The sequence below is a fragment of the Silurus aristotelis genome (assembly GCF_946808225.1).
Source record: "Silurus aristotelis genome assembly, chromosome: 16".
Taxonomy (NCBI): Eukaryota; Metazoa; Chordata; class Actinopteri; order Siluriformes; family Siluridae; genus Silurus; species Silurus aristotelis.
This window is the reverse complement of record NC_139589.1, coordinates 81353-99616: the sequence shown is the minus strand read 5'-3', so window position 1 is coordinate 99616 and position 18264 is coordinate 81353. Positions and strand designations below refer to the sequence as shown.

At 38.1% G+C, this 18264-nt stretch overlaps 2 protein-coding genes across 2 annotated transcripts in view; one reads left to right on the top strand and one right to left on the bottom strand.

Moving 5' to 3' along the window:
• LOC310738843 (G2/mitotic-specific cyclin-B3-like) overlaps positions 1-1134 on the bottom strand; it is a gene marked incomplete at its 5' end in the record, with an annotated part of 44936 nt that extends 43802 nt beyond the window's left edge. The window contains one exon of the mRNA XM_083564276.1: positions 1007-1134. Within this exon, the coding sequence (XP_083420402.1) occupies positions 1007-1134 (128 nt within the window). The remainder of the gene's footprint in view (positions 1-1006) is intronic.
• Positions 1135-14174: 13040 nt separating this feature from the next.
• msx2b (muscle segment homeobox 2b) lies at positions 14175-16447 on the top strand. The gene is made up of 2 exons (XM_083564467.1): positions 14175-14695; positions 15462-16447. Exons 1-2 carry the CDS (start codon positions 14458-14460, stop codon positions 15872-15874), a joined length of 651 nt encoding a protein of 216 aa, XP_083420593.1. The 5' UTR covers positions 14175-14457; the 3' UTR covers positions 15875-16447.
• Positions 16448-18264: the final 1817 nt, after the last annotated feature.

The window sequence follows — 18264 nt, the reverse complement described above, 5'->3', positions numbered from 1 at the left end:
GGTCTAAAAACCAGTACACAGAAGCTCCAACATTTCAACCTGCATTTAGAAGGATGTTCTGTAACTACTAGTTCAACAGTAAAATACCTGGGAGTTATTTTAGACACCAACTTGTCTTTTGAAAATCATATCAACCATGTTACAAAAACAGCCTTCTTCCACCTTAGAAATATTTCTAAGCTAAGAAAAATGTTGTCTATATCTGATTCAGAGAAGCTCATCCATGCATTCATGACCTCCAGACTGGACTATTGTAATGCATTACTGGGTAGATGTCATCATTAATAAAACAAGCTACAGTTTGTCCAGAATGCAGCAGCCAGAATTCTCACAAGGTCAAGAAAATATTACAATATAACCCCAATCTTCTCATCCCTAAACTGGCTTCCTGTTGAGTTTTAAATCACAAACTACTGCTATTTACTTACAAGGCCCCAAATGGTTTGGCTCCAATGTATCTTTCCAGTCTTCTAACACGCTAGGGTTAGGGTTAGTCCATCAATCCATCACGCTTCTTCAGATCTCAAAACTCTGGACTTCTAGTAGCTCCTAGAATAGCAAAGTCCATTAAAGGTGGTACCAGCGCCATTTAGATCCTCTTTGAATGTTTAAAGGCTCTGTCATGGAGGAGTTTGTGTTGAATCTATGATGATCTCAGATGTTGAGCTATTTTATAAGTTGCTCAGTAGCTCCTGGTTCCATAACCTCAACTGACTGTATAAGACTGTAGAAAAAAAAAATTACTCACAATCACACACTCTGGTTGTCAGGGATCGACCTGCCACGCCCCCCTTGGCAGCTGTCATGCTGCCACTATCTCTGCCGCTCCCGGCTTTAACTACAGACACCTGTCACTCGTTAACTATGCAACTATATAAACTCCCGTTCCAGAGTCACAGGCTGTCAGTTCTTCAATCGTCATGCGACAGATCTCGTGGATCCCCGACTGCCAGCATTTCCCGCCGGTCCCTCCACAGACTATCTCCACTCTGTGGATTATCTCCACTCCGCTCCGTGGATCATCTCCGCTCCGTGGATCATCTCCGTTCCGTGGATTCTCTCATTTCCATGGATGATCTCCCTTCCGTGGACTATCTCCGTTTCGTTAATTATCTCCGCTCCGCTCCGCTCCATGGATTATCCCCGCATTACGGACCAAACCCTCCTGACGGTTCGTAGCTCTCGCTAGAAATATGATAGAGCTACTCCCGCTTCTGGCTTGTGGTCCGTACCCTGACACTAGTACTCAAAGTAGTTCTCACTTTCTGGTGTTTTGTATTGTTTTTAAGCCTATAATCACACTCTTGATATCACCCAAATGAGCATGAGGTTCCCCTTTTGAGTCTGGTTTCTCTCAAGGTTTCTTCCCCATACCATCAAAGGGAGTTTTTCCTTCCCACAGTCACCCCAGGCTTTATCATCAGGGATAATCACAAATAATGTACTTTAATTTTTTTGTTCTGTAAACCTGCTTTGAGACAATGTCCATTGTGAAAAGCGCTACAGAAACTTGAACTTGAACTTAAGTCCTCACCCTCTTGTCCCGCTGCGATGGGTCTAATGCCGTAGTTGGGGGAATTCTAACTCCACCTAGGGCATTCAGACTTTCCCCTGCAGCACCTGGACTGCTCTCACACTTACAAATTCTCTTTAGACTCTGGATGCTCCTCTAATGCTAGGATCTTCTTCGTCAAGGAGCGAATTAACTGAAAGACTGACTATACATTCCACACTCCACACACTAAAATGAAAAAATCTTCTTGTAATTCTTTATGCATTTTATTAATATTGCATAATTTCTATAAAACCTTCCCCTTAACAGCTCAGTCAGGTGAGTTTACACAATGCAGCACTTCAACAATGCTAAAAATAAAAACTGACACGTAAGGCTTCATCTGTCAGAGAACCACCAGCCACGCCTCACTCCTGCACTCAGCACACTCCCTCAGCCTCTCCCTCCTACTAATCACCCACACCTGTTTCTCATCTACACTCCCCTTTATAAAGCCAATCCCCCCCCACGCCCACCCCCCAGTTCCCACTCACGCACCGTATGATCTACAGGTTACACTATACAATACATACACTACACTATCCCTGGACTACCCTATGCTCTGCATTCCACCCGTTTTCCGGTTTTCGCTTCTCTGGAACTGCTTCTGGAATCTGCTTCGTGTACTAAGGCAAAAAAAATCTACTTTACTACTGGGTTCCGACTCTTGATCTGTGCGTGACATCATCTTTCAGTCATCCATTACAAACTAATGTGTCAGAGCATGTAGACCAACTAGCAACACCTACTCCTATCTACTCCTGTATATACAATTCATAATCTTTGAATTTGATCTATAATATCACTACTAATTTTTTTAATAAAAACTCTATTATCTTTCATACAAACTGGGTAGAAATGAGTTTAATAACAGAGGAAGGAAAGAGTTTATCATTCACATGGAGGGACTATGTACAAACAGACTGTACAACAGGAGCAATGGCACAGTTCTTTCTAACCCTAGCTTTTCAATTCTTTTTAATTCTTTTAAATTCTTTTAACAGAAAAATGCTATAAATTTTGGGCGTGTGTGTGTGTGTGTGTGTCCCCTCTCAATGTGACTTTTAAGGATATTTAATATTTGATACTTTGCATTCAGTATGTTATTTTTATTTGGAGGATGATTGTGTGTAAACTATTGCTCATTTCACCTTAAGCAAATGTGGGGGCGGATGGTGCATCATATGTTTCATGTTGTGTGAATAATTTTTTTGGTGTTCAGGCATCTGATCTGCGTTTTGATTTTCGACTGAAAGACAATATTTTGGGGTTTCTATATTAAATAAAGGGAGTCTTTAGAAATAGAGTATACTGAATTCAGTGGTATATGAAGGCACCCATAATGCTGTCATTAAATCTGCATGCCAACGTGTTTCCCCTAATATAAAAGCAGAATTTATTTTACATTATATTTAAATATTTAAAACATTTATCAACAGTCTTAATTAGAGCAGACTCTTTGTCTAAATACTAGAGCTACAGTGTTACAGAGCACTATACATTCTCAGTGTATATTCATAGCTGTTACACCTTTTTTGCATTTGCATGGAGATTTATCAATAGAGAGTTTTTAAAGGTAGGAATTAAAAAGGGAATAACTTATTAAAACTAATGCCATTACTTTTATTGGTCATTTCCGTTCTGTGTTAACATCATGGCACCAAAGCTCCTTATTTCCTATTTCCTCTCTCACTCTCCTTCTCTCTATGCGACTCTATGTGCAGAGTAATTACCTGCACAGACATGGCGCTGAACAAAGCAATTAGGGAGGAGTTGTAAATAGGAGGTCTAGACTTGATGTCTCTCTTACCCCTCCTGAACCCCCTTCTCCTTGCCTATTTACCTCAGCAGGTCATTGCTTAGATTAAAACAAATACACACCACAGGCAATCACTTTGAAACCACTGCAAATTGAAGACAGCAAATAAAATTGAAAAACAATTTTAAAATGTTCTGAATTCGTTCTAGTTCTGTTTTTTAAAAAAGAGAATGGCCAGAAACTAATTTGCATAGTCAAGCTAGCTTTACACAGAAGTCAGGTTGACCATGCTAGCAATTTCCACAAGCTACATTTTTAAATGAGCTATTTTACAATTCAGAAACAACAGCGAAGTATATATAATATGCTATGATTTAAGGAATGTAATATGAGTTGTAACGTGTTTAATGAATAATTTTGTTGCGAGCAACTACTCATTATCTTTCTTGCATGAGGTCAGAGGTGGATTTCACTCTATGCATGACATTCCGTTCTACACCTGTGACACTCTGCTTATTTGTAATACATTGCTTGAATAAATGCTTAATTACAGTAGCATAGATAATAGTAATATGTGTGGGTGAATTACTCTTAAAGGCTGTGGCTTAAATTGAATACATTAGTTTATTTTTATTATGTTGATGTCAAAAAAGCCGGAGTGTTAGATGGACTGCTATCCATTTTTCTCTCTTTTGACTTCCTCTCTCATTTTGGAGGTACATCTGGAGTCAATCAGCTAATTTCCTGACTATTACAGTGAACAATTATCTTCAGATCAGGGGACAGAGGAACTAAAAAGGGACTGAATAGGAGAATGCCAACAGCAGACGAAAACTGGGGTCACGTGTCTTAAATTCTTAATGAAAGCAACCTACCAGCACCAACATGACACACTGTTACTTTTCGGAAAGAGGTACCAGGTACTTCATATGGGCTTTGAGGCTCAGACTGTAATGTCATACTAAATGCGAGAGCTTAATTAGAATTTTCATTCGAATCCAAGTAGCTTTTTTTCTGTTTTCTGAGGGTGTGTGTCACAACACTACCATTTTAGCACTTGTGGATGAAGTTCATGTTGTGTTTAGAGTGAGGCAGTGATCTAGGCCTCTCCCTCCCACTTACACCAGCCCTACTGAAACTAGCGTCTCTCACTTATTAAACGTGAACATCTGCTCCAGGCTGCACAGGGCAGGAAGGATTGCAGTAATAAAGGGGCACCTACTGACAGGGTGTCAGATGACAAATGCGCTATGGACTCTGCATTCGATATGACAATTAAAGTGGTTGTATTAAAGTTAATAATACATAGTATTATGAGTAAAAGATCAAAAGTATATATATATATATATATATATATATATATATATATATATATATATATATATATATATATATATATGTGTGTGTGTGTGTGTATGTATATATATATATATATCAACGTTCTTTTACACTCTGGATGATGGAGCTCCAATTAAGACCAAAATGATCAAGGAGAAAAAATTTGCACAGTGGTATAATGATCATACACGCAACTTAAAACAGACCACTTGGACTATTGATAGATTTTGATAGATTTTTATTCAGCACGGTAGCAAAATGAACAGGAAATAATAGCACTTCACTCACATGCACACCATCAATAGGTAGTAATGATTTCATGAACAAGAAAAAAGGCAAGAAATCCAGACTATTAAAATAAATCCAAATTATTGTATAAATAACTCTGTAGACAGCAGTGTCATTATAACAGACAATCAATTACAAGGTTTTACCCCCTATTCAAGAGAACGACTTCAATTTATTTATTTCCTCATCAAAATCATCAACCTGCATTCTCGATCCCTCACCTACAAGTTTCCTCAAACAGATCATTCCAGAGGGAATTGAACCTGTTTTAAAATAATAAACTTTTCTATTAGCACTGGTTTGGTACCAAAATCCTTCAAACTGCAGTATCAACCCCCTAATTAAGAAACCTGACTTTCACCCTGTCAGCTGTCCAACTACAGTCCAATATCACACCTCCTCTTTATCTCCAAGATTCTAGAAAAGGTTGTAGCACAGCAGTTCTGCTCACATCTACTGAGGAACAACATTTATGAAAGGTATCAGTCAGGATTTCGGCCTCATCATAGCACAGAGACGGCGCTAGTTGAGGTGGTAAATGACTGTTATTGGCCTCTGATCAGGGTTTTGTCTCTTTACTTGTTTTGCTCGACCTCAGTGCAGCTTTTCACACCATTGATCATCATCTCCTGCTTGCTGGACTGGAGAACGTTGTTGGAATAAAGGGAACAGCTCTCTCCTCAGGTCTTATTTGACTGATCACTATCAGTTTGTTGATGTAAATGGTGAGTTCTTCACATTCTGTGAGGTAAAGTTTGGTGTTCTGCAAGGATCGTTCTTAGGCCCACTGCTTTTCTTTTTATATCTGCTGCCTCTGGGTAAAATTAAACTTATTAAAGTAAACTTTCAGAATATGAAAAGTGTGTACAGCAGTCAAAAACCTTGGTGTAATTATTGACTCTAGTCTTTCCTTTGAGGCTCATGTGAATAAAAATACCAGAATTGCCTTCTAGTAAGTGCATAAATAGGATTCCATTAGTCCAGAATGCAGCAGCAAGAGTCCTCACTAGATCTAGAAAATATGAGCACATCAGCCCTGTTTTAATCATCTACACTGCTCCAAATTACATCTCACACTGATTATAAAATACTACTACTGACGTATATAACGCACTTAACACTCTCACGCCGCAGTATCTGAGTGAACTTCTGTACCAGTATGATCTTCCACGCCTATTTAGATCAAAAGGTGCAGGCTATTTGTTGGTACCTCAAATAATGAAGACTCCAGCAGGGGGCAGATGTTTCTCTTATAAACCCCACAGTTATGAAACAACCTTCCAATCAGTGTTCGGGACTCAGACACAGTCTCAGTGTTCAAGTCGAGGCTGAACACATATTTATTTAGTGGAGTCTTTAGTCAGTAGGTGTTTGTGAGGTAAAGGAGCAGATCTGGAGGGATCATGGATATGGAGTGTTTGGTGAACTGGGATATTTGGATGCTGTCGTCTCCTCACTCTCACACGTTCACTCAGGTTTGTTGATGGTGGTGTGGTGGGTCGTCTCTTATCCCAGAGATCCTCATGTCTGTGTTACCTTCTGCTTCTCCCTTTTAGTTATGCGGCTACAGTGAGTCTTGCCAGAGTCCAAACTGCACAGTGACATTAACTTTCATACAACAATAAGGAGACATAAAAATCCATATCCTTCTCTCCCTGTCACCCTCTTCTCTCTCTCTCTTTCTCTCTCTCGGTCGAGTTAAACATGCTCCTGAGGTTCCAGTGATCACTGTTCCTGCTCCTCTCCTTGGATCTGCCCGCTTTATCCTGGTCTGCCTCTGTATGATGTTCTCTTTGATTGGAGGTGTCTCTGTGCAGCTGGGGATGTATTACATCTACGCCCTGGAGATCCATGAAATTAGGGTTAGGGTTAGTAAGAACAGGAACTCTAAAAATTTGGATTTGGAATGAAGTTAATGTCAACAGTCTGCTACACTGACTCAGGACTTGCATCTAATCACATCACTGCACCTCAACATTGTTTATCTGTAACAAATGGACATTCAGTGCCACCCAGATGAGGATGAGGTTCCCTCTTGAGTCTGGTTCCTCTCAAGGTTTCTTTCTTATGCATCTCAGGAAGTTTTACCTTCACTACAGTCGCCACCAGCTTGTTCGTCAGGGACAAACTTACACTCATAATAGACCAATTTTATTTATTCTTTATCACCACATTATCTGTGAAAAGCTGATTTGATACAATGTTCATTGTTAAAAGCTCAATACAAATAAAAATGAATTGAACTTAATTGAATCTAATTCCATTCCCTCGTAGAGTAATTGCAGCAGGATGGTGCATCAACCTGTATTGAAACCCAGTGTTAAGGTAGAAAAGACATAGTTTCTCTTCATAGTTTGATCCTTGACGGTGAATAATAAGTGGTCATTTAAATGGCTCTTAGGTATACACAGGGGCCTTTCAGATGGAAACCACATTCATGAGGCATAATGGCTTCATCAGTGGTACTTCAAAACTTACAAGAAAAAATTATCAGAGGCAGGAAGAAGCTAGACTTATTACCCCTGCTATTGTCAGCAAGGGTTGGCTTTAAATATTTGATGAAACAATGATTAATCGTGGCATTTCAGAGTTGTTGTGCTTGACTATGTAATTTGGTATGTCACAATAAACCACAACCGCAAGATAAATATTTTCCAATTGTATAAATTGATCATGATCATGTTAGTTGTAAGATATGAAAATTTGTGCAGTTTAGAAACCATATTATAGAATTCCAGAATGGGGCATCCAACCAAAGTTTATAAAGTCATAGAAGCAGCGTCTGAGTCAAACAGCATTACAGTGATAAAACAGCATTAACTACATCCTTGACTCAGACAAAAAGGATGCTGTCTTTATTGTCAGTTGTCATGGCCTGTAGTTTTTCACATTACACAATATGTTTTGTCTTAAAGTAATAGCTTATGTTTTTGAGCAAATTGAAGTTGGCGCCATACCCCTTAACAGGCAGTAATTTTCTTTCATTACAGCAAGTGCTTTCTACAAGAGAATGCTTCAGAAGCCCCATGCGGCCCTCATAAAAACAATGTGTTGACAGTTGTTGTCATTCTGCCAAATCTTTTCAGTCAACATACTAGTTATGCAAAGGGACAAAGGAGGTGGTGTGGCTATCAATGTCACATCCTTATCACTGAAGATGGGTTCATGAATCATGTAACCAAGAACCATAGCAAAGACACAGTTATAACTTTTTTTGTAATTGCTTGTTTATATCATTTAAACTAAATATACAGTGTAAATTGGAATTTTGATGAAGTTGCATGTCTTTTATGGCACATAAACAGGGTGCTTCTCAATCCTTTCATTGCAACAATAATAACCAAACAAATAAGATGTCATTATATAAAAGTCACTCCAGAGCAGCCTCAATTATTTATAATTTGTGCATCTATGACACCTGTCACTTGGTGTAATGGATCTTCATATAAACTTTTTTTTTTTTTTTTTTTTTTTTTTTACAAATTGAGAAAGGAAATAAATTAAAAAGTTTATGCTTCTCTTTCAACACTAACTCATTCTATGGACATGTTAATAATAAGCATGAATTAAATATTGAACTACCATAATTTCCGGACTATTAAGCGCTCCCAAATATAAGCCGCACCCACTGAATTTTACAAAGATTTTTATTTTGAACATAAATAAGCCGCACCTGTCTATAAGCAGGTTCCTACACTGAAACTAATGAACTTTACACAGGCTTTAATGAAAGACAGTGTCTGTAACACGGCTTGTATCTAAACAGTTGCCTACCAAGAAAGTCATTGTTCACCGTCTTCCTCCTTCCTTTCACAACTATTTCTCTCGAGAGTTTATCTTTCCGCATCGTCGTGCGTTTAAAAATCACCATCGGTGAATCTTTTCTCCCGATGCAGTGCAGCTCAGAACACAGGTGAAGTGTGTTTTCATGCCTGGTTGTTTTCAGCGTGACGAATGATTCACATTTCCTGTAGACAGTCCGAGTGAGCGGCAGGTCAAACATAAGAGGAACATCATCCATATTTATGATGTGGTGCGGCCCGATTCAGTGTGAGCGCGTCTGATTTAATATAAAGAGTTTCATTGGTTCACCTGAACCCGTTCGGCAATTTCATTGGTCTAATGTTATGGGGTTCAGTTTTTTGGCTTGAAGTTTGTGAAACCGGGGAAAACCCATAAATTAGCCGCTTTATTGTTTAAGCCGCAGGGTTCAAACGTCGGAAAAAAGTAGCGGCTTATAGTCCGGAAAATACGGTAATGTAATAATATAGATGTTTGTATTGGTCTTTGGTTTTGGAAATTGCGTATTTATACAACAGTTAAATCATAGTTTACAATAGAAAGTGATGAATATTTAGGAAGTACCTGTCTGTCTTTCATCTAACACATCAAAATGCTTTTGATTCTTCTATTATATATTGTTATATACTGTTTGATACAATATACAACATATACAATATATGTTTAAAGAGTCTCACAAGTTCTAGCTCAGGTACTGAAGGACAAAACACAATCATCACCATCAGTTTCAATGTCTCACTTACATTGTGTCTCATTTGTTGCTGCCAGTTGCTAGCGATTCAACACAAGTAGGGCTACAACTAACTATATTATATAATCGTTAGTTGCAGCCCTACTAATTTTTTTAATGAGATGTTATTATAATTATATAAATTATTTATATTTATGTATAAAACTGTACTTAAAAAATGCAAACGCCACATGTTAAGTTTAACTATCTCTAATTTTTTTCATTTTAAAGCTTATAGTGCTGCTTGTTGAGGAGTGAATGGGGATTTCTCCTTCGAACAAATTCACTCATGTTGGGTTGTTTCTTTCTGTTAAAATAAACAAAAACAAAAAAAAAAAAGTATTTGAGTATTCAAGGTGAAGCAATTTGTGTAAATCAATATTTGTATTGTATTTTGCAGATGGCAAGTTGACAACCATACTTACAAAAAAATATAAAATATAATAACATGGTTTTGACAATATTTGTTTAAAAAATACACAGATATTTTGCACATTTGTGAATATTTATGCATCTAGAATATATAAATAATTTAATTTTGTATAACAATTAAAATATATATGCATAAATTAAATAAACAAACATTGAAATCAAGCATTTGAACGTAGTAAAGCTGCAGCAAATCATATTTAAAAAGACAAATGCTATAAAAAGAAAATGAAATGGAAAAGCACAGGAAGCTAACAAGCTTGATTGCTGATGTTTTGCCTTCATCAGTGACACTGTGGTACTTCCATCCCACACAGTTGTATGAATGAGATAATTGTAGGTTGCATTGGATAAAGGTGTCTGCTAAATGCTTTAACTATAAATGTAAATATTGTAAAACAAGGAAGTTTTGTGTGTGGTTATATTGTCCAATATGGTTCATTTAGAGTTAGGGCTAGGGTTTAAAGTTTGAGAATTTAAAAAGTGTAAAATCACGTTATACAGACTTTACTAAAACTTTTTAACCCATACTGATTGTTTGCTTGAGTCATCAGTCATCAAGGGTTAAAGTAAGATAACTAAGAGATGAGGATGATGAGCATGATTAATCAAAGTAATATTTTTATAGAGTAAACAGAGTTGACAGAATAATTCTTGCTCAGTGTAGCATTCCACTACATTAAAGCTCATAAAATTCATAATTGTGCACTTAAGGTCTGTCCAAACATACTGAGAAAAAAATTCTTATTTTGCAGTTTCTCCTTATCAGAGTGCAAAACATTTCCTTTTCTTTATCAAGGCCATAGAGACTAGGCAGGAAGGAGGATGTGTTGGTCAATTTCTTACAGCCTCGTTCTCCTGGGGCTATCATCAAAATTCTGCCTTTTTCCTTTCTCTCTTGTAATTTTCTCATTGATTTTATAATACATGTTCAATCAACTCCCATGTCCCTCAACTGTAAATGTGTGTCTACCTGATATGTCACTACAATTAAGCAGGATTTCTCTGTGAGCCAACAGAATGACCCAGATTGAGTTTGACAAGGTGCCTGAGGGTAAAGGGCGTGATGGGTCTGTGTATATGTGCACTGTGTATGTGTGTGTGCATGCCGAGCCGCCAAACTGCCACAGTTTCTCCCCTGAGGAGAGGCTCCTTTAATCTTTCCGCTCACTGGCGCCTTCGCAAACCTCAGATTGTCTGTGAAATCACCCTGCTTAATAAATGCCGAGGCCTCTTGGGAACGGCAGACTCATAGAATCTTGCCCTGCAGCTTTGGCTCGCATGCACATGCACATACACATACACACACTCTTACGAAAACAAATGGACCCGTTCAACAAGCAGCTGATTGCCTTTTAAAATGTAAAGTAATTATTATTTTATATGTGATATTTTCCAAATGCACTAAGATTCATGGCTAAAAACAATTCCCAAGTCCTGCACAAGTCCCACAAGAGCTGCAGTTTTGGAGACGCTCTGACCCAGTCGTGTAGACGTCACAAATTGTCAAACTCGCTCAAATCCTTACGCCCATTTTTCCCGCTTCCAACACCAACTTTAAGAAAGAAATTTTTACTTGCTTGCCAGTATTTTTCCAAATCATTCATACATATATAGTACTAGCCAACAGGAGAACATAATTTATTTGGCATCATATACATCAAGTGCATAAAAAAAAACCTAATAACTGATAAATTCAGAATGAGATGGGATAAATGTATATCTCCATAAAAACCTTACAACCTTATAATATGTTGGCAAGTTGTCTAGCATAATGAGCTGTTATCATTAGTGAAGATTTTCAAACATTAGGTAGACAGTGTTTGTGCGTTCCCCAAACATTATATAAAAATAATTATTTGATATAAATGTATAAATACTGAACCTCTGAATGAGTTAAAGAAAATAATACTGGTGCAAGAGTATATAGAAGATTCTGTGTAAGAGCAAAAAGCAATCACACTGGAGAAACGTGAACTTGCAACTGTACTGATTTTCATTTGTAATATGAAAACAATGTTTCACTGAAAACTACCACCTCTGTTCTATTACTCTTCTATCATTCGATCTCTTTAATAAAAAACAAATCAAATCAATCAAACCAAGTGCCAAAAGTGAATGTTATACACCTTCAAAAGCAAGCCACACCGCTACATGGCATTTTCTTCACAATTCTATTTTAGATATGAAAAGAAATCACAGCAGTTAAAGAACATGAAATACAATACACAGATGCAAATCCTTTAAATGAGTGGCATGCAGTAAATACTGAAACGCAAAACCTTCACTGCCTTGCTCTTAATTATTACTTGATCTTATCACTGGAAAAAGGTAAGGGATTGCTAAATCAGAAGTGATCTTAATTCTTCATTGCACTTGCAATTAATTTTCATTAGTGTGTGGATGCTGTTCCACACTGAAAAGCAAGTACTGTCCAATCATATCCTAAGGTTGGGGTTATGATTAGGAAGGTGTCTTTAATTGGATAATCTGACTATATCATTCTGCAGAAGGCTTTGCCTAAGTAAAAGCCTTTTGTTGTTTTTTCATTCCTTCTATATTGACTACTGAGCAGCGCAGTTTCTACGTGCCACAAGACGACAACCATCATTCCCATGCCGAAGAAGTCTACTGTCTCCTGCCTTAATGACTATCGTCCCCTTGCACTTACACTCATTGTGATGAAGTGCTTCGAGAGGCTCGTCATGAGGCACGTCAAGACACAACTTCCACCCGTACTGGACCCCATGCAGTTCGCGTATCGTCCAAACCACTCCAAGGACGATGCCATCTCCACAACCCTCCATCTGGCCCTCAACCACCTAGACAACAAGGACTCTTATGTACGGATGCTGTTCATAGACTTCAGCTCAGCATTCAACACGATCATCCCTCAGCACCTGATTGAGAAGCTGAGCCTACTGGGTCTTAACACCTCACTCTGCAACTGGATCCTGGACTTCCTGACTGGGAGACTCCAATCAGTCCGTATCGGAAACAGCATCTCCAGCACCACCACACTGAGCACTGGGGCATCTCAGGGCTGTGTGCTCAGCCCACTGCTGCTCACTCTGCTGACTCACGACTGTGTAGCAATGCACAGCTCCAATCATATCATTAAGTTTGCCGATGACACGACCGTAGTGGTCTCATCAGCAAGAACGATAAGTCAGCATACAGAGAGGAGGTGCACCAGTTAACAGCCTGGTGTAGAGCAACAACCTGTCTCTGAATGTGGACAAAAATAAAGAGATGGTTGTTGAATTCAGGAGAACACAGAGTGACAATTCTCCACTGATCATCGATGAATCCTCAGTGGAGATCATCAAGAGTACCAAATTCCTTGGTGTTCACTTGGCAGATAACCTCACCTGGTCACTCAACACCAGCTCCATCACCAAGAAAGTCCAGCAGCGTCTCTACTTCCTAAAAAGGCTGAGGAAAGCTCATCTCCCTCCCCCCATCCTGACCACGTTCTACAGAGGGACCATAGAGAGAATCCTGAGCAGCTGCATCACTGCCTGGTTTGGGAACTGCACTGTCTCGGATCACAAGACCCTACAGAGGATAGTGAGAACAGCTGAGAAGATCATCGTAGTCTCTTTCCCCTCCAACATGGACATTTACACCACACGCTGCATCCGCAAAGCCAACAGCATTGTGGACGACCCCACAATGAATTTCTACTATTTGCTCTGTCTACATTTTTGCTACTGTTCACTTTATCTCGTTACAACAGGTTTACTGGCGGAGGTATTTTGTGTTTTGTGTATTGTCTTGCACTGTCCTGTGTTGTCTTTTGCACTGTTTGCACCAGGTTTCACACTTGTACTTTATGTGGCAAGGATTTTTCATACTAGTCCTTGGCCCTGTGTTTTCTGTTTCTGTGATTGTTGTTTTATGTTGTTTTATGTAGCATCAGGGTTCTGGAGGAACGTTGTTTCATTTCACAGCTATATATATGGTTGAAATGACAATAAAATCTTCTCGACTTGAACACTCAATAATCAAAATATTAAAACATCAAAAGTCTTAATATGACTGAAAATATGAATAACTTTTAATTGTATGCATTGAATGTAATAAATAAAATGTTTGGTTGTGATCTGTTTAGTTTTTAGTTACATATTTATTTATTTTTTGTATGCATTACAATAATTTTACACTGTTAAACTATTAGATGGAAATAAAAACCTTGTTTAGTGTCCTTGAAAGAGCGAAACGTATTTTAACTGCACTTTCTGTATTGTTCACATTAAGCATCTGTACCTGGAGCAGTCATTTCATTTCACCAAAACATTACAGTCACTTCGTAAACGTAAGTGGTCAAATTACACCGTTTCGGTCAACCAATCACAAGCGAGAAATCCGAGCTTTACCTTCTGGCAGGAGATCAGATGGGGTTTAGGCTCGCGCGCACGGAGAGGCAGTCGGGGGTCAAAGGCTACCTGCGAGTCACGCGAGTCAACTGACTGCAAGTTGTAATTGTTAAAGCTGCAGTGTTTATTATTGCGAATCTAAGAGACACGGACAGGGACACGGACACGGACAGACGCTGAGATGGAGCAACGGAAAGCTCTTTCCTTCAGCGTGGAATCGCTCATATCATGCGACAAAAACCCCAAGGAGCGGCGAAAAAGTTCCGAGTACCCGTTCGTGTCCAGTCAGTTCTCCTCACACCAAAAGCCGGAACATGTCCAACAGCACTGCGTCCAAACTTCACCCGTCAAGTCGGAGTCTCCAGAGCCGGAGGAGATGGAAGCTGCCTGGGTAATGAGCTCTGCGTTTTCACACACACGTAAGTTTTTCTGATTTTATTATATCCTCATTAAATAGATCAAATATAAACAAATTAAAATTGATTGACTGTTTGGGAGAAATACTTTTTTTTGTCTGGTTTTTGGTGTATCCCAGGAAAACTGGCCGGAAATCCACACGGATGAAACATCAGTCCAGAATAAAGCAACATGAACACATTTATTCACTTATCTGGTCTTGTTTACAACCTTAAAAGATGGAACTTTTTATTTATCTAACCCTAACCCTAGATTTTTTTGTGTACATTTAGTGACAGATTTCATACTTTCTGTTTATGGATTTTTGTTCATTAATCAACACAAAATTGCATTGGTCAGAAAACACTGAAAATATGATGGAAATCTACTGTATTTAACACCAAGTACAGAGTGAGCGACTGTTTGTGTGGAGCATCAACATGATGTTCAGCTTCAGCGTGCTCTCAGTCCCTGACCAGGTTTTTTTACTGAAGATTCTAAAGCTTTTCTTTATGATGGATACTGTACTTGTTCAAACTGTACATGTAAGAGAAATTTATATTCGAATCATTTCTGTGTTTGTTTGGGGTTTTTTTTTTTTTTGGTTAAGTCTTTTAAAATATCTCCAGCAAAAGTCACAAAATCATAAAATGTTTATATTCCACAATCATTGTTCTCTATGCATCACAAACCGAGCACAGAAACCTTGTGGTTATAAAAATTAACCGTGATTCAACAAATGACTCAGTAATAAGTAAAATAATGAGTTTTTTTAACTCCATTCCACAGGACAAGTGAGTTCACAGTGTACGCTGCGCAAACACAAGTCCAACCGTAAACCACGCACACCCTTTTCCACAGCTCAGCTGCTAGCACTTGAGCGAAAATTCCGGCAAAAGCAGTACCTGTCCATCGCTGAGCGTGCAGAGTTCTCCAGCTCACTCACGCTTACAGAGACTCAGGTGAAAATCTGGTTTCAGAACCGCCGTGCCAAGGCCAAGCGACTGCACGAGGCTGAACTGGAGAAACTTAAACTGGCTACTAAATCTTCACTGACACCATGTCCATCTTTTGCTGTTACACTGCCTGTTGGACAACCAATCTATAGCAACTCGTTTCCTTACCAGAGGTCCCTGGTGCCTGTTTCACCGCTTGGAGTTTATGGAACACCGCTGGGATATGGCTTGTATCACCTGGTGTAAAAAAATTTAATGGGTAATACCTAAGTGGCCAAAGAAAAAAAAAAAAACATTATGTGAGTGAAAAACACTGGATCAGTCCGAGATCTCAAAGTGCCTGACATGGGAAAAGGAGACTTTCACCTTTAATCATTTACTGATGGATTTTGATATCATTACAGTGAGTGGATGCACCATTGATATGTATTTATGTATGTGCACAGGTGTGTAAAGTATGTGATTTTTATTAATATTAATGTAATGTAATTCAAATTATTCTTTTATATACCAAATATTGATTAATTGCAATTATTGATTGATGTTTGCTGTTTAAATAAGTGTTTTTATTTCCATTAGCTTGAATTACCTAAAAACACACTGCAGGTTACTCGTCAAATATGAAGACTTGGTTCATATGTAAATATACTGAATTATATACTGAAATTCTTTTGTGTGCTACACTTCTAAAACAACGGGTTAGTGTTACACAAATTTGGATTATTAGATTTACATTCTTTTGTCTTTAATGTGGCAATACTATTTTTTCAACACGGTTTTGCATATACTGTGTTGAAAACCGTCATATTGTACACACAACAAATAAACGCTATTTTTTTTATTTTTATAGTAAAAAAAATTACTATACCTGGATTCTAAATATTGTAAGATGTGTTTTATTTTTCTCATGAATTAAAAAATTTAACTGCTTTGATTTCAGGATTGAAATTCAGTGTTTTCAATAAAAGCCTACAGATTTTTCACAGCAGTTTAAGCATGTTAGTTGTAGTTCCAAAGTAATTAAGCCCCATGCCTCCATAATTTTTGACTACAGCACACTTTCCCTTATTAAGTCTTAGGTCACCACTTATATATAATCTAATACACCACTTAAATAGACTGGTGTTAGAATGTCAACATGGAGTGTATCAGATTCATTTTTAGCCACCTTTTGTTTACACAGAACATCAATTTCTGATCTACGTCTATTTTCTTATTTACTTTCCACCAATCTCTTAAAGTGTATGCAGCTGGATATTTACAGTGATAAAATTTAGTTAAAATTGCAGACATTATATATTTATATGGAGCCATGTATTTCTTTAGTAGATGGGGATGTGAAGAAATTTCAGGGTTAAAAGTTTCAAAGCAAAATTGCATTTTTGTTGCGCTAATGATCTGTTCTTTATTAGCGCTGATTTGACCTGAACTTTAAATGATATATTGTCTCGGCCCCCTCTACTGGTCTGAAGCAGAATCACACCGATACTATTGTGATTTTTTTACTTAATTTGTGCACTTATTGTTTTAATATACACTAAATATAAATATAAATTTGATAAATGTAGATTAAAGAGATCATTAAGAATCATACTGTTTGTGTCATAGGGAAAATTTCTCCATTGATGTCAGTTTAAAAATCCTGTGCTTTTTACATCTAGCCTCCTCATTAAACTTCAGTTATAGTTTACACATTGCTATAATAAAGAGGAGGATGCAAAATAATATTATTAATTTGTGGGGAAAAAATTACAACTGGATGTAGAGACAGATATTTTTTTCTCCCCAAAAATGTCTATTTTTTCACCTGAAACTGTTTGTGTATTATGTTAAAGGTGATTTTTTTACTCGTTTTTTACATGACAAAAACCTACAGTTTATGAAAAAAGGGTGTGTGTACACTACTTGTATCCACTGTATATTGTACCAGCCACATTCTTTTACAAAAGGACAACACTGCCAAAAATTTATGTATGGAAGAGAAAATAGAGCAATCAGATTCAGTATCCAAAACTATATGCACAAATGACAAATATATTACTAAGCGAAGCTGAGGTCTTTTGTTACATGCCATGATGTTGGAGAAATGATCTCCAACTGTGGCAAACTGAACATGTGTGGGACAAGCTCATTTTTAGTTAAAGATAATACAAGAACAACCCCCAAACTTTTTTTACTTTACACACACAAAGCTGCATCAGGCTCTGAATTACCTCTCAGTCGTAAGTACATCTGTGTTCTGAATTGATACGCTTTCTTCTTTGTGAGATATTAGTGCAGCTGGTGTTATGTAACATCCAGCAAGCTGTTAAGAACAACTGAGAAATTCAATATTTCCAATCAAAGAGAACATCATCCAGAGGCAGACCAGGACGGAGCGGGCAGATCTGTGGAGAGGAGCAGGAACCGTGATCACTAAAACCTCAGGAGCATGTTTAACTCGACCGAGAGAGAGAGAGAGAGAGAGAGAGAGAGAGAGAGAGAGAGAGAGAGAGAAGAGGGGTGACGGAGAGAGAGAGGGAAGAGGGGTGACAGAGAGAGGGAAGAGGGGTGACAGAGAGAGAGAGAGAGAGAGAGAGAGAGAGAGAGAGAGAGAGAGAGAGAGAGGGGTGACAGAGAGAGAGAGGGAAGAGGGG

Excerpts from the sequence above, each read along its gene's own strand:
- msx2b (XM_083564467.1), top strand. The coding sequence starts at position 14,458 with ATGGAGCAACGGAAAGCTCTTTCCTTCAGCGTGGAATCGCTCATATCA. Across the intron at positions 14,696-15,461 it reads CTCTGCGTTTTCACACACAC|GACAAGTGAGTTCACAGTGT; the intron begins GTAAGTTTTTCT and ends TCCATTCCACAG.